The 17,492-nt window shown below is 43.9% G+C and overlaps 1 protein-coding gene across 2 annotated transcripts in view; it reads left to right on the top strand.

Moving 5' to 3' along the window:
* The window catches only part of STXBP6 (syntaxin binding protein 6), a 239,358-nt gene that overhangs the window by 52,961 nt on the left and 168,905 nt on the right, over nucleotides 1-17,492 (top strand). For both annotated transcript variants that reach the window (XM_030559362.1, XM_030559363.1), the window contains exon 2: nucleotides 6,519-6,706. In XM_030559362.1, coding sequence (XP_030415222.1) covers nucleotides 6,553-6,706 — 154 coding nt within the window. In that variant the 5' untranslated portion in view covers nucleotides 6,519-6,552. The remainder of the gene's footprint in view (nucleotides 1-6,518; nucleotides 6,707-17,492) is intronic.

Below are 17,492 nucleotides of genomic sequence, written 5' to 3' on the forward strand. Positions count from 1 at the left end.
TCATTCATTGTATAGGCAGCTGCTGAAAATATTATTTCGGATGGAGTGGAGCTGAGTAAAACTGTCAGGCCCCACTTTCTGGTGTGCGTGTGTGAGGGGGTGTCACTGTTTCTATCTTGGCCTGGTGCAGAATATGGCTCCAGCCGTATAGGTCTGGGCCCAGCTCCCCACTCCAGCGGCTTGGCTCTTGCTGTTCATAATTTTCTGTGATGGGCTCTTCCGGATGAGGTGGAGGAGGTAACCATCTGACTACTCCTTGTCTCTAATATCTTTTATTGAACCAACTTCTAAAGGTTTTCAGTCTTGGCCAGGTCTACACTAAAAAGTTAGGTTGACCCAGCTATATCACTCAGAGGCTGTTGTGCTACTGCAGCTTTTCCCAGGAGGACATGGCCTAAATCTCTCTCTGCGTGTGACAAAAGCAGGGCCAGCACTACCATTTAGGCAGCCTAGGCAATCGCCTAGGGCGCCAGAATAATTGGTGGGCGTCATTTTGCCAGAGGGAACGGCAGGGAGCTCCGGTGGAGCTGCCGCAGCGGTGCCTGTGGAGGGTCCATTGGTCCGCGGCTCCGGTGAAGCTGCCACAGTCCTGCCTGTGGACGGTCGGCTCCTCGTGTGGCTCCGGTGGACCTCCCACAGGCATGACTGTGGCAGCTCCACCGGAGCCGCGGAGCACCGGACCCTCCGCAGGCACCACTGCGGCAGCTCCATCGGAGCTGCGGGACCAGTGCGCGGGGCGCTGAAATTGCCAGCTGCCTAGGGTGCTCAAACCCCTAGCGCCAGTCCTGGACAAAAGCCAATAATCCTTTATAGTGATCACATTTAACAAGTCAGCATTTTACCTGCAGTTGTCACATTCTGAAAGATACTGCAGCTATTTCCATAAACTCAGAATAGGAATGAACTGTGGTATGTCAGAAAAGTGTGATATGTCAAATAAAATTTCCTTTTTAATGAATATTGTAGTAAGAGTAACTGGAGAGTGAAGGATTTATCCTTTTCTTTCTGATTTCATTCATATACATTGAGTCTATTTTTGAAAGTTAGCTTAGTTATTTACTTAGAGTTGTCTGAAATGTGGACTTTGTCAAAATATTTCTGCAGTTTTTGCACAACCCCAACAGTGTAGTTGTGGTAAGTGTTTTGTGCATAAAAATATAATTCTATGCTCTTTGTTACTAACAATTCTGATCTGTTCTGAAATGAATTGATAAACTACCTGGGCAGAATTGTACACTTACACCTGAATAAATCTGGAATATCTCCAGTGATGTCATTGGTCTCACTATGTTAAATAAAGGGATTATCATGGTATTTATATGCAAACAGCAAATGTAAAGGTTTTAAATTGAAATTGCTCTGTGTATGCATGCTGAATATTGAATCCTATATTTGATTTCCTTTTTTTTTTTAAAATGCACAACCTAAGACTGAAACTTTCCGATATATGTTTTGTTAGCTAGATGATGGCAAACGTTATCTGTCTCTCTTTATTCAGTCAATTACATGTCTGGGCTAATTAGCAGTGACCTGAGGGTGATTCATATGAGCATACAAAGGAAGTTTGAGACATAAAAAGAGGCTTATGAGCTTGAATGCCTTTATGACTGGAGTTATGGAGTTTAGTTGTGCCCTATGCAACGATATAGCAAACAAAAAGGTGCTGTGAAAAGGGTGCAGACTGGCAGTGAGGGAGAAAGAGGGCAACTAGACAGGACACCAGTAAGACTTCAAATATTCCTGGTTCACTGTAGACCTCTTCAAGGTAGCCTTTAGTTTATCTTGAATAAAGTTCCCTACAAAGGCAGCCAACTTTGATTAAAAACAAACGAAAACCCCACTCCTCTGAATTATAGCTGCGATTTAAATTAGGTGCAGAATTTTAACCAAGCTGTCAAATTGCATGATTGCCACTGCTAACAAATAGTTCAGGGTGAGGCTATGTTGATATTACAGCCTGTGTGAGTAAAATGAATGTCCCTCAAGGGTGTGAGAACAAGAGAGCTTTCTCCCATCGATTATAGAGTATCTTCATAGATGTGCTGCAGTGGTGCGACTGTTATCAGTACATCTGCGCTGCTGCAGCGCTGTACATATTGACATGGCCTAATTTTAAATTTAATTCCAATGTTGTTTGTGTAGAGCTGATTGGAAAATTTATTTTTTTTTGATTGAAAATCTCAAAAGCCTTGCATTCCTTTACAAAAGTGATTACTTTGTGTGACTGAAAATTTGTATAGTATTTTTATAGATCTCTTCCTTTTTCAAAAGCATATTTTAAAATTTTAAAATAGGTATTAAAAATAAATTTGATTTTGAAGGGGGGGAAAAAAACCATTTTTGACTAATCTGAACATTCCAAATTGGTAGTACATTATGAGGAACAGAGTAAATTTTTAAAATTTGAAAATTTTCAAAAAAATCCAAGAAGTTTTTTGGGAGAAAAAGGGCCTGATCCTGCAGACTTGAATACATGGAGGATAACACTAACCTCATCTGGATTACTAACATGCATAAAATTTAGCATCTGTGTAATGGTTTGCACATCAGGGCCTATACTGTTATGGGCTTGGCTACACTGGCACTTTACAGCGCTGCAACTTTCGCGCTCAGGGGTGTGAAAAAACACCCCCCTGAGCGCTGCAAGATACAGCGCTGTAAAGCCTCAGTGTAATCAGTGCCACAGCGATCTACACCCGTAAGGGATGTGGTTTACGTGCAGCGCTGTGAGAGCTCTCTCCCAGCGCTGGCGCTCCGACGAAATTTTAAGTGTAGCTATACCCTATGTAAAAGGTTCAGGGGGGAGGAAGGGAGAGTTATTATTTCAACTAAGTTTTGACCTTCTTTGCTTTTGAGCTTGAAGCTAGGCAAACGAAGGTTAATCATTGTCTTTGTCTCTGAGGTGACTAGGTGAATGAAGAGCTGGGCTGAGTAATTTAAATAGTATTGAATGGAACTAAGAGGTCCTTAATTCCTCCTGCAAATTCAGAGGTCTTGCCCTTGCATTTTAAGTCTTATGTTAAATACTCTAGATATAGTAGAGAGAGAGAGGCTGAATCAGGGGCTGCGTTTCATTAACTTACAAATGAACTTGGATACAGAATCTGTTTGAAAATCAATTAAGTTTAAAGTCTGAAGGAAAGGAGTGAATTGGACTAAGACGTTTCATTCGCTCTAGGTACTAAGTAAGCAGGCCGTCGTCTACACTACAGAGCTTGATCAACACAAGAAAGCTTACATCAGCCTAACTCTGTAAGCGTTCACACTAAAATATAGCTCCTACTAATGTAACTCGCCCACTACAGCAACTTAATAACTGCACATCCGTGAGAGGCATAGTGTTTAAGTCGATGTAGTCAGGTTGCTTCAGGCCATGTCTACATCTAAAATTTTGCAGCGCTGGTTGTTACAGCTGTATTAGTACAGCTGTATAGGGCCAGCGCTGCAGAGTGGCCACACTTACAGCAACCAGCGCTGCAAGTGGTGTTAGATGTGGCCACACTGCAGCGCTGTTGGGCGGCTTCAAGGGGGGTTCCGGGACGAGAGAGCAAACCGGGAAAGGAAACCAGCTTCCCCGCGGTTTGCTCTCTCGGTCCCGGAGCCAGCCAGCAAACCGCAGGGAAGGAGAACTGCTTGCTCGGGGTTCCGGGACCGAGAGAGCAAACCGGGAACGCCGCGGTTTGCTCTCTCGGTCCCGGAGCCAGCCAGCAAACCGCAGGGAAGGAGACCTGCTTGCTCGGGGTTCCGGGACCGAGAGAGCAAACCGGGAACGCCGCGGTTTGCTCTCTCGGTCCCGAAGCCAGCCAGCAAACCGCAGGGAAGGAGACCTGCTTGCTCGGGGTTCCGGGACCGAGAGAGCAAACCGGGAACGCCGCGGTTTGCTCTCTCGGTCCCGGAGCCAGCCAGCAAACCGCAGGGAAGGAGACCTGCTTGCTCGGGGTTCCGGGACCGAGAGAGCAAACCGCGGCGAAGCTGGTTTCCTTTCCCGGTTTGCTCTCTCGGTCCCGGAACCCCGAGCAAGCAGGTCTCCTTCCCTGCGGTTTGCTGGGTGGCTCCGGGACCGAGAGAGCAAACCGCGGCGAAGCTGGTCTCCTTTCCCGGTTTGCTCTCTCGGTCCCGGAACCCCGAGCAAGCAGGTCTCCTTCCCTGCGGTTTGCTGGGTGGCTCCGGGACCGAGAGAGCAAACCGGGAAAGGAAACCAGCTTGATTACCAGAGGCTTCCTCCTTCCACGGAGGTCAAGAAAAGCGCTGGTAACTGTCTACATTGGATTACCAGCGCTGGATCACCAGCGCTGGATCCTCTACACCCGAGACAAAACGGGAGTACGGCCAGCGCTGCAAACAGGGAGTTGCAGCGCTGGTGGTGCCCTGCAGATGTGTACACCTTCAAAGTTGCAGCGCTGTAACTCCCTCACCAGCGCTGCAACTTTCTGATGTAGACAAGCCCTCAGTGTCAGCGTAGGCCCTGCATTGCTTGCATCTTCTGTTGCTGCTTTTCAGAAGCCTTCCTGCAATGCCCCATACTAACAGTTAAATCGGTTCAAGCCCTCCTGGAGAGGGTGCACACAGTTGATGCAAGGAGTGTAGTGCGGACATGCGAAAGTAATTTAATTACTGTGGTGGCTTAATTTTGTAATGTAGATTACTCTAAAGAGTGGTATCAAGGGAGTGGCTCCCAAGTGGGAAATAAGTGTAAACTAATTGAGTGAGCCAAACAAAAGGTCACCTGATTTATTTGGAACTCTCCAGAGAAAACAGGGCTGGGGTCAGTGACAGAAGGAGGGTGAAGAGTCCAATCTGTGTGGGGACAGAGGCACTCTTCCTCATAACTAGCTGCCATATAGTCTCTTAAGACCTAGTGCAGGGGCAGGCAAATGTTTTGGCCTGAGGGCTGCATTGGGTTTCAGAAATTGTGTGGAGGGCCAGTTAGGGACCATGACTCACACCTCCTATCTGCCCCCCCCTCCCCTGGGACCCCTGCCCCATCCACCCCCTGTCCCCAGAACCCTTGCCCCTGACTGCCTCCTGCTGCCCCATCCAACCCCCCTCCTTCCTGACTGTCCCCTCGGGACCCCTGCCCCCATTCAACCTCCTGTTCTCCCTGACTCCTATCCACACCCCTGACCTCCTCTATCCAATCCCTCCTGCTCCGTGCCCCCTTACCGTGCTGCCTGGAGCACCGGTGGCTGGGGTTGCTACAGCTGTGCCACCTGGCTGGAGCCAGGCCATGCCGCCACCACTGACACCGCCACCACGCAGCACAGAGCACTGGGTCAGGCCCGGCTCTGCAGCTGTGCTGCCCCAGAGCATTGTGCTGTGTGCGGTCTGCGGACCATAGTTTGCCCATCTCTGACCTAGTGGCATCACTCAATGTAGTTAATGCTTTTAATTATGAGCTTGTCTTCAATGCTGAGTTACAACTTGAGAATTGGTCCTGACTTGATTCCTGTTCGCATATAAACGTTCTTGCCTACATTGTGGAGGTGCTTTTAACTCTACTTGCTCACCCAAGAGAGTATAAGCTACCTATATCCTCTGCCTGTAAGTCAGGTGAACGTGATTCATCTGTTACTAACACGACCATGCTGTAATGAGGACATGCTTGCAGAGGGGCCGAATCCTTGGAGCACCCACTGAAAAAAATAGTGGATGCTTAGTGCCCATCAGCAGCCAGCTTCCCCCCCCGGTGCCTCCCATATGCTGGTGGCCCTGCCAATTAATTCCTCCCCTTCCCCCTCAGCATCTCCTGCCTGCTGTGATCAACTGTCTGTGGTGTGCAGGAGGTGCTGGGGGGAAGGGGCAGAACTGGGAAGGAAGAGGTGGGGACTTGGGGGGGAAAGGGATCGAATAGGGGTCAATCCTGGGGTGGAACGGACGGTTGAGCACCCCTGGGGCCCGAAGGAAGCCAGTGCCTGTGCATGTCTGTGTGCTGTTAGTCCTTCAATGCCTTTCCACAATTCTCTCTCTGCTTTGAAAGGACAGATGTGGTTTCACACAATTCCCTGGTGAAGAATTCATAGAACAGTTTGGATTACTGCTCTTCCATGAGATACACTATACATGAGTGAGTACAGCACCCAGGGCCGGCTACAGAGTGCCGCTGCCAAAGCAAAAACAAAAAACAAAAAAAAAACAACCCAAAAAACTAAGTGCCCTCCCTTGAAAAGTGCCGCCCCAAGCACATGCTTGGAATCCTGGTGCCTAGAGTTGGCCCTGACAGCACCAGTACAGACACTGTAAGTCTTTTGCAGTGTGGCCGCTCTTACTCGAGCAAGGCTAACTTGAGAGGAGTAACTTGTGTGTAGGTAAATTTGAGTTAACTCTGCAGTGAAAACATACCTTTAGGTGCTTTTGAAAATCCCACCTCTAGATGACAAGAAGTGAAATTATTGTGCAAAGCCTTTCAAATCATTCAAGACTTAATTTGAAGCTCAAAATAATTGATGTACATGAAAGTCAGCCATAGTCTCTTGTAACTTAGCGTTGTTTTAATTTTTTGATTGATGATTTTATTTTAGAGAGGAAAGCAGCCTCTTCCATTTCTGATCTACAATGAGTGCCAAAGCTGCTATCAACAAAGAAATTTTTGCCCCACATGATGAAAGGATGCTGGGAGCTGTCCAAGTGAAAAGGAGAACGAAGAAAAAGATTCCTTTCCTAGCAACTGGGGGCCAGGGTGAATATTTAACCTACATCTGCTTGTCAGGTAAGATAAATGATTTTGACATCTAGCCATCCTTTTGGTTTATCTTTAAAGTTTGATTAACTGATTGGCTATCATCTGTTGCTATAAGAAATGGAGTGACTTGCATTTTATTTTATTTTATTTTAATAATGCAAGTGGATGAACTAGGACTGTTTTATATCTTTAATGTTTATGAGTTTGAACGCAGGAAGTGTGTGGTTTGTCATATGATATAGCTGACAGAAACAGCTGATTTATCGGATGGTTTCACAGTTCTTACTAAAACAGTCTTTGGTGGCATAGTGCACAGTATGAACTTACCTTGTAGTCCGTGTACTTGGAAATATTAGGTCTTTGTTAAGCCGATTCAGCTATTCCTCTGAGGGATGAACTTTATATTCTACCTACTTCTCCTGTATTTCCTTCAATTGTCTGAAACTAATACATTCCCCTGTTCCTTTCAAAAATCCCCTCTGTGTATGATTACGTCATTGGGACCATGGCAACTTAGCTATAACTGGAATGTTTTCAGCTCTATGAAGAATGTCACTGTTTTTCATCCCCTTTTTAAATTAGGTGACAGAAGTATTGTTTCTTTAAAGGATTTTGGGTGAGGATGGGAAGAAAGAACATAAAAATCTCTTTGAGGGGTCATGTAAAAAGGAGAAGGATGGTCTAGTTGTTGCTGATGTGTTTAGGCATGTTTTTAGTATGCATTGCAGTATCTCATTAGGATTCTACCAAGTAGCCTAGCAAAAAGGCTGCAAATTCGAGTTTGGGCCAAGGGTAATATATGATAACATGGCCTTGATGTTTTCTGCTGTTTTAAATTAGTATATTCTGATGTTAAAGCATAATTATTATACAGTGCCTTTCTTTTTGCTCATTCAGATTATGAGAGTAAACTCAATACTGTGACAACATAATATGCATGTCACAACATAATTGCTTTCCTAGGATTAAGGGGTGTTTTTGTTTTGTTTTTAAGCATTGAGATGCTATATATGTGTTAGAGCATAAATAAATATCATTGCAACTATCCAAAAGAAGACAGACTTCTTTGTATGGAGACAAAGAAGACTTATTAATCTATTTGTAAATCCCTGAAGGAACACTTTACATTTCTGCCCACATTTGAATTTTGTTAAAACAAATTGTGATAAATGAAAGGGGGGGAGGGGGCGCTACCTTTTATGGACACCCAGCCAGCCAGTCAGTAGCTATAAAATCCCTCTTAGTAGCTATCTAATTGGTCTACCTATAAAGGATTAAAAAGTCACACTGCTATGCATAGGTAAAAGTAAGTGAGTGGGCACCTGGCCAAAAGTGCCAATGGAAAGGCTAGAACTTTTAAAAATTGTACAAAGACTCCCTTTTGTCTGTCTGTCTGTTCTTGGGGAGATGCAGACAGGAAGCAGTTATGCTGTGAGAAGCTTGGGCCAGGTATGAAAAATCATCAGTGTCATACGTAGAAACTACTCATCTAAAACCCGAGATATGTAAGTAGATCAGGAAATGTCTTGGAAGACGCAATTAGATTTATCCCTTGTATTTCTTTATGGCTTGTGGATTCCTTCGTACTAACCCTAGGTGCTTTTGTTTTGCTTGTAACCTTTTAAACTGGACTTCAAGAGAGCTATTCTTGATGCTTAATACTTGTAGTTTTTTTTATCTAGCAAAAACCTAAGTTTCCAGATGTATTTTCTTTTTTTATTAATAAAATTTACCCCTCCCCCCCCTTTTTTTTAAGAACAGAATTGGATTTTTGTGTCTTAAGAGGTTTGTGCACATGTTGGTTAATTAGCTGGTGGCAACAGCTGATTTCCTCCCTCCTCCCCGCCGCTCTTTTTTCCCTGGATGGGTGTCTGCGTGTGAAAGGGCTTAAGGGTACCCACAGGAAGGAATTCCCAAGTGCGCATTCCTGGGTTCTCAAAGAGGTTCTGCACTCGGGTGGTGGCAGCATCTACCAATCCAAGATCAGAGAAAAGCTGTAACCTTGGGAGTTTAATACAAACCTGTAGTGGCCAGTATTAATTTTAGAATCCTTGTGGGCTCCCACCTTCTGCATTCAAAGTGCTAGAGTGTGGAATCAGCCTTGACACAAATAATCGAAACCAAACAAGCTTTCATAAAACTGAAGACCAATAGAACTGATCCTACAATTTTAAAAAAACACCATTTTCATTTATTTTGCTTTTTAAGCAAATATTCCTCTGCAGCATGTTAAACAGCAAAGAAGTGATGAACTGATTTTTTTTTCATTGTCTCTGTTGCAAGAAATGCAAAACTAAGCCAGATGTATGGATTTACTTAAGACTTTTGTTTCTTTAATATAACTAAGTTGACATCCTTTAAATAGAAAGGTATGAAATAGAGTGGAGTTTTTCTTTTGCTTTTGCCTTTTTATGAACATTCTTTGATCTGAAGTGATTGGTTTAAAATAACAAAGTGTTTATAGTTTTTTTTTTTTGAAGTGGAACTGCCATTTATGTATTCAATACCTTAGAAGAAAATTTACTACTTGAGCACTGTAGGCATTACAGTAATAGATAACTTAATAGTTGCCCAGAAACTCTTGAGTATGTCTTGAGTAATAATGTCATCTTACTTTTCAGGCTGTGTTGAGAATATTTTCTGTAATTGTTTTTAGTGTACCATTATAAAACTGGGAGCAGCTGGAGGAGACTGCAAGTTGCTTGGAGATGTTAGTCAGATTGATGTCTCTTGCCCAAGTATCTATTCTTACTATTTTTATATCTCCATTGGAACAACAAATATAGCAAGAACATATCTGTTTAATATTCTGATTTCATATTATTTTCCCTTAACACACACTTTTAAACTGTTTGTTTTCACACTCATGGTGAATTGATACCACCTTCTGGCTAAAATGATATGGCTGACAGCCAAAGAAAGAGAAACCCTGAAATATGAATATAAGCTGTAAGACTGAAATGTGGACTCTGTTGCATTTTTCTTTTCAGCTGTTAATATAATAGGATCTTAGTTTTCATTTTCATTTTTCCTCCATCGCCGCCCTCCTGCAATCTTTAAAGAGTTGAAAGAATTGCACTTCTATGCTGAATACTTTAGGGTTATCACAGTGAAATACATATGCAGATAAATAGGAATATAGTTGTGTAAACACTTCAAAGTATGGTTTAAAATTAAAGTTTAAGTTTTTTGGTTTGACTGGAGAAAAAGTTTTCACGCCTGATTTTTCTATGCTCTAACCCTATATGCAGGAATTGAGTTTCATGAAGTTATCAGAACCTGGAGTAATACCAGTGTTCATATTAGGAAAATATCATTGGAATTTCTCAGTAAACAAGTGGCATACTTGAGGCGTGTCCAGAGAAGTCTGCTTTCCTTCATTTGTCTTTTCCAGAATAATTCCTTTCCAGTACAAATTAACTTAAATTACCCAAGTATAAAAAGGCAAAACTTATTTATGACTCTCCTTTTAGAGCATATATGCATAATATACACATGTATATGTTAACATGGTTAGCAAATATATAATGTGTGCTTATGTATGTGCACATAAGGGCCAACCAGACATCAAAAAAAGTTGCTATATATTTAGGTTTGAAAGATCAGATTTTAGTTGGTAAATGTTGGTAAACACTGATTTCAATGTAAACACAGAAATGATGATAAAATATTTCCATCAATTAGTAATAGAAATGTACAGACAGGCAAAGTAAGAACAATGCCGATTTGAGAACTTACTAGAGTTTAAGGATAGATATTTTATATATTTTGACATGCAACGTTAACAATTTTTTTTTAAAGCTTTAACTTTTTGAATATCAACATCTATAGTCATTAAATAATTGTCTGATTCCCCTGTACTGCCTGACTTCCCCAATTTCCCACAACTGTGAAAATTTAAATTGATTAAAAATAAAAAACCTTAAAAATGAATGTAGATATCCATCGAAATGATAAACAAAACAAAACATTGAATTCTGCCAAGCCACTCCTCCCCCACCATATGTAGAAGACATGGCTATAGAAGAATTTGCTTGTATTGAACATGATCCTAGTGTAAAAGTTGAAAACTAGGATTATTTGTATTGTCAGAAAAACCAAACTAGTCAAAGAAGTAAACTTAAATTCACCGTGAAGTTTACCACACTCTAGTTTACTTGTTCTTTATTAATTCGTTCTTCTCATTCATCAGATTGACTTTTATTGATGCATACATATATATCAAAACTAATGACGTTAAAATTATAGTGAAATGTGTAAGATGAGATGTCTTACTGCTTTTGTGGGTCTCATTTTCACAGGCTAGTTTACTTTGTGCTGTAATAAAGTAATTTTGATAAGCTCTCATTAAAAACAAGTTAACTTGCAAACTGAAACAATCAGCCCACATGAAGTGACTTGTTAAATTATGCTAATCAATATTCCATGGACAAGAAGTCCCTGTTAAGTCCTAGGTTCCTATATGTACGGAAACCTGAAACTCAGTCATGGTATACTATATTCACTGTTCAGATTGTAGCTTGTGAGTTATACGATGTATTTAAAATCAGGTAAACATAAAGAACTTCTCTGCTCCATGTCTATAGGTTCCCAAGAGAAGGACAGGTGAGAAGGTAAACTGTTAAACTTTACAAGCTGAAAGAGAGGGAGCAAGAAATTACCCTTTAAAATTTGTCTTTAACTTAAGCACATGCCTAACTGCATGCTTGAATGCTTTGCTGTATTGGGATCGAAGGCTAGAAAGAATTGGTTATGATGGTATAAGGCAGGGGTGGCCAACCTGAGCCTGAGAAGGAGCCAGAATTTACCAATGTACATTACCAAAGAGCCACAGTAATATGTCAGCAGTCCCCCATCAGCTCCCCCACTCTGCTCCCAACTTCTATGACCCACTGACAGCCCTGCTGATCAGCACCTCCCTCTCCTTCCCTGCATCTCCCGATCAGCTGTTTTGTGGCATGCAGGAGGCTCTAGGGGAGAGGAAGGAGTGAGGGTATGGCAGGCTCAGGGGAGGGGGCGGGAAGGGGTGGAATGGGGGCAGGGCTGGTGGCAGAGCCAGGGGTTGAGCAATGAGCACCTCCATGGCACATTGGAAAGTTGGCGCCTGTAGCTCCAACCCCTGAGTCGGTGCCTATACAAGGAACCGCATATTAACTTCTGAAGAGATGCATGTGGCTCCAGAGCCACAGGTTGGCCACTCCAGTATAAGGAGTTGTAATGGATTGAAACTAATTGAAAGGTAGTTTAGGAACAGTATTACAAAGTTGCTGTTGGCTTAATAACTCCTGCCGCTGCAAGCGATGGTAGCTGTATTGGTGGGAGAAACACTCCCATGGGCACAGTGTGGTCCACACTGGTGCTTAGGTCAGCATAACTTACGTTGCTTAAGGGTGTTGATTATACTAAAGTTAGGGCTTTTCTACACTGGCACTTTACAGTGCTGCAACTTTCTTGCTCAGTGGTGTGAAAAACACCCCATGAGAGCTGAAGAGTGCCAGTGTAGACAGTGCACCAGCGCTGGGAGCTGTTCCCCTGGAGGAGGTGGTTTTTTTAGAGAGTTTTTTTCTATGCCCCAACTTCACAGCCGCGTTAAAGCACTGCTGCAGCCAGTGCTTTAATGTTGCTAGTGAAGACTTGCCCCTAAGGGTATGTCTACACTGCACTGTTGTCACCAAAACTTTTGTCTTTCGCCGGCACTTAACACTCCACCTCCCCTGCGAAATACAAAAGTTTTTCCGACACAAGCGGCAGCGTGAACGCGGCTTTGTTGGCAGGAGCGCTTTTCTTATGCCGCTTGCGAGACTGGAAGTATTTTGTAGGCAAAAGTGCAGACAAAATACTGCAAAAGAGCGTTCACACTCACTGACTTTTAGCAACAAGGCTGTGTCGACACAGGCTTGGAGCTAACAGCTGCATAGTGTAGACAAGCCCTAAGTTATACCAAAGTAATTTGTAGTGTAGACATAGCCTTACAGTCTATTAATATGTCAAAGAGAGGGGAAGAAACCCTATTGTTTGCCTACACAAAGTCTCCAATTATACTGTAGTGGGACTGACAAGCATTGAGGAGCCATATACCATTTAACTGTGGAGATGGAAAAGAAAACAATTAAGCAGTAGACAGAGGGGAAATGGAGAAAAGCAGTGACTGCAGATAAAACAAAGAGAAGATGAAAATGGGGCTCTCTTTTAAAAAGAGTTGGAAAGGATTTGACATAGAGACAAGTTAGTAAATTCAAAGTTAAAAACAGACATTCCATCTGTATACTTTTCCACCCGTTCACACCACCAGACAGAATGGCAAGATGCTAAGTGAGTCAGACTGAACTTTGAGTCTTGTAGACTTCATCTTACATAACCTTAAACTAAAATTCTTTAAAAAGACTTTTTTGTTTGGCCTTATTGTTAAAGAAATGTGTGAATAAAGTGCTAAGAGTGTGGAATATGCTCATTATACTTTAAGAAATCATGTTTCATAAAGCATGACGGTGAACTGTATTGCCAATGCCAAGTGTTCAAAGGAGTTTGCACCGATTATACAGAGGGCTTGGCTACACTTGCGAGTTATAGCACAATAAAGGAGCACCGGGCACATTGACTCACTACTCATCCACACTGGAAAGGTATGTAGAGCGCTCTGACTCCACAGCTACAGCACTGCTGGTACTCCACCTTGGCAAGTGGAATAACGTTTGCTGTGCCCCTGCTGGAGTGCCATGGTGCCAATGTGGACGAGGTGTTCAGCCTCTGGAAACATCCCATAATCCACTTAAGTCAAGTGGCCATTCTTCTCATTGTTTTGAACTCGCTGTAGGAATGTGGATATGCCGTTTAAAAGCTCTGTTTCTGACACCTGGCTGCTTATTTGCTCCTAGTCAAAGCAGCCATTAGTGTGGAATGCTGTATGTGTGTGATAGAGAGAGAGGCGGAGGGTGCAGGGGGTCTGCTGCTGTCTGAATTTACAAGGCAGTATGCTGACATGCCTTCAGCCCCCTAAACAACCACTCTCTTTCCCCCCACATACACACAACACATCCCACCCCCACCCACCATTTGAAAAGCACATTGAAGTCACTTGCATGCTGGGATAGCTGCTCATAATGCACCGCTCCCAATGCCACTGCAAGTGCTGCAGATGTGGCCATGCCAATGTGCTTGAAGCTGTCGGTGTGGACAGACTGCAGCACTTTCCCTACTGCGCTTTATGAAGGCTGGTTTAATTCAAAGTGCTCTACATCTGCAAGTGTAGCCATGCCCTAAACTGGCATAAAAGCTCATTTGAAGTTAAACCGATACAATTTTCTTCTCTAGACAAGGGCTAAGTAGCTGGCTTTCCTTCCTCCTCTTCATGTAGTAGTGCACTCAAAATGTTGAATGTGAGAACATCCTACTTTTTCATATGACTTTTATCTAAATCATTTTAATTTAAAATGGTCAAAGAAAAAAAACTGGTCTTCCAAGCTCTAAGAGAAACCAGCAGAAGAGCAAAGGAATAGTAAGAATTGACTCTCCCTCTCTCTCTTTCACTGTCACACACCATCCTCATTTCCTTCCCTACCATTCAGGGGCGCCTCCAGGCATCAGCACGCCAAGCGTGTGCTTGGGGCGGCAAGCCACTGGGGGCGCTCTGCCGGCCACGAGGGCTGCAGGCAGGTTGCCTTCGGTGGCATGCCTGCGGAGGGTCCGCTGGTCTCGTCGCTTTGGCGTACCTCCTGCAGGCACGCTGCCGAAGGCAGCCTGCCTGCTGTGCTTGGGGCGGGAAAATGCCTAGAGCCGCCACTCTAATCTATCTTGGAACAATTCCTATTCCTGAGGAAATTCTGCGCCAAAAGATTAAAAATTCTGCACACAATATTTTAAAATTCTGCAAATTTTATTTCTCAATAAATGTGGCTCCAGCATGGCAGTGGGGAGCAGAGGTCACTAGCTGCATTGAAGTGGGAAATCACCCTGAATCCTCCTCCTCCTCCTCCCCCAGTACAGGGACTTGGCAGTGAGGCTGCACCTGACCCTGACAAAGTGCAAAGCCTTGGCCTGCCCTAGAAAAACCCTCAGGCCCTGCCTCTCTGTGCCAGGTGCACCTGGTGTGGGTGAGCAGGCTCAGCCGAGCAGGATTCAAATGTGGAGAGGCTGAGTGTGGGGTGAGAGATTTCTGTGTGGGGCATTCTGAGTGCATGCAGATCAGTGGGAGATCTGGATATATAGGGGCTCATTGGGGGGTTCTGGGGCAAACGGACTCTGCAAGGGATCTAGGTGAAGGTGGTTGGGGCTGGGGGGAGGGGGAGGAGAGCTGGGTCTAGGAAGATGGGGCTCAGCAGGTGGTCTGGGTGTGGGGGGCTCAATGTGGAGGTCTGGGTGCTGGGGGAGTGGGGCTTAATGGGGTGGAGGTCCAGGTGCATCTGCTTGGGACTCAGTGGGGTGGAAATCTGGGTGTAAGGGGCTCATTGGAGGGGTCCAGGTGTAGAGGGATAGGGCTTGTCAGGGTGAAGCTTCAGTGGGCCTGCTTATCGACGGAGCCCCAGCTGTTGTCAAGGGGACACCACATGCCGAGCTCCCACTTCCCGCTGCGATTCCCCTATCTCCTTTTCTTCTCCCTCCCCTCATTCCTGCATTCTACTCCCCCTGTCCTATTGCACCCCCTTTCTTCCCCCTGGCCCACTTCCCTCATTTCCCCCACCCGCCTTACCCAGCCCCACCACGGGCACTCTCAGATACACAGAAAACAATAGGGCTCCCAGCACACAGAAGGGGAGCATGACTGGCACTGCAACCCAGGAGGCGGTGTTCAGTTGCAGAGTCAGCAGAGCGTGAGATGTAGCCTCCTTCCTTCAGCTGGGCAGCTCTGTGCTTGCAGAAATGAGGGTGGAGTAGTGGCCCATAACCCCATAGGCACCCCACATGCCTTGCCTCTGTTTTGAGGGGGAAGTCTGCCCCTGAAAACTGCACCCATTTCCTGCTCTTCCCCTCCCCCCTATGGCTTCCCTTTGCTTCCTTGCTATTTTCTGCAGGGAAGCACAGGAATTCTGCTGGGGGGGCATTTTCTGCAAGCGCATAATCCCCCAGAATCCCCGGAGGAGTAAACTCCTCACCTAAGTGAAATGCTGAAGTAACTCTCTCTCTCTCTCTCTCTTTTTTAAAATCTCTGTGCTCCGAAGTCTCAGAGACTTCTTCACAGGGGAAGGAACAAACAGCTTCAAATGCCACAAATTACTAACCTCTGACTCAAAGCCTGCAAAGACAAGGACCATTATGCTGTACTAATGCTATGTGGTTTATTCTAACCATAGGATTGCTCTTGTACTAGACCCTTTTAAATGCATTCAGAAACAACTTTTTGAAGTATAAATCTGAATATCTGAACATAAGCTTTGTTTTTGTCCTCCTTTGCTCCATTCCAACTTTTTTTTTTTTAAGTTGCAGTTTAATTTGCTGCTGCTCCCCATACAATGCGGCTTCCATTTCCCTTGAAATGTTTCAAGTACCACAAATACCATTCATGTTGCAGAACAGCATTGCTGGAAGGAACGTTTATTATTCCCATACAAAATACTTTGAAGTTAAGGGTTGCTGTGGTATATAATCTATATGCAAAATACTAAGGTTTTTGCCATTAAAAAAACTAAACGAAGCAAAACAAAACCTAAAAACCACTATAACCTTAAAGGTGTGGAAATAATGACTGACTATAACATTTGTTTACACTTCTAGCTCATTCACCTGACAGGACTTTAAATTACAAATTATAATAACTATCACTGATCCACTTCATTCAGTTACAGTACCAGCATAAAGATCACATTTCATTATCACTTCCACTACCGATGGCACCTATCTCAAGTACATATTTTCTCCACTTCTCCTATAGATATTTCTGTGCTTCCTTCCATACTGTTTCTTGCTTGTGGAATGAAATCTCCTCCCTTAACTAATCATAAGGTCACAGCTCTTTTCTTCAGCAATTGTCTGAAAACCCACCTTTGCTGAGGTAGCTGCCAGAAATTGGCCAGCCTTTAATAGGTAGATTGATATAGTTGATATGTTAATTTCTTCCTTGTGTGTGCTATAAGATATATAATAAAATGCCTCTTGCAGCCTGACTGCTTAGCCAATATGCAGGCCTTGAAGGTTTGTTTCCATTTGGAGGAAAATTTGATTATAAGAGCCTGGTATTTCTTTGTAAACAAAACAGGTTTGCACCAGAGAATTTACACAAATCCATGAGGCAGTTTTCTTGTTCAAAGTGACAAAAACTCACCCACAAAAGCTTATGCTCCAATACATCTGTTAGTCTATAAGGTGCACAGGACTCTTTGTTGCTTTTTACAGATCCAGACTAACACGGCTACCTAGGGTGACCAGACAGCAAGGGTGAAAAATCAGGAGGGGGGGGGGTGGCGGTAACAGGTGCCTATATAAGAAAAAGACTATAAAATCGGGACATCTGATCACCCTATGGCTATCCCTCTGATACTTTTCTTGTTCAGAAATCCAAGTCTGCCTTTTCAGAGAGTATTGTGCTTAGTAGAAGCTCTTGTCTCTTGGATTGTTCCCAGGGCCACGTATCACTGCTGCTCTCAATGCCTGCTAGTTTTCTTTTCATTTTCTGGTTCCTTTTTCTTCCTCATGCACACAGTTGCATTCAGTCTCCAGGGAAATCCCTCCATCCACATGGGTGGTTGCCTGTTTCAACTATCACTACACAAAGGCACATTGACAGAACAAGGAGTAATGGTCTCAAGTTGCAGTGGGGGAGGTTTAGGTTGGATAATAAGAAAAACTTTTTCACTAGGAGGGTGGTGAAGCACTGGAATGG

The sequence above is a fragment of the Gopherus evgoodei genome, chromosome 4 (genome assembly GCF_007399415.2).
Source record: "Gopherus evgoodei ecotype Sinaloan lineage chromosome 4, rGopEvg1_v1.p, whole genome shotgun sequence".
Taxonomy (NCBI): domain Eukaryota; kingdom Metazoa; phylum Chordata; order Testudines; family Testudinidae; genus Gopherus; species Gopherus evgoodei.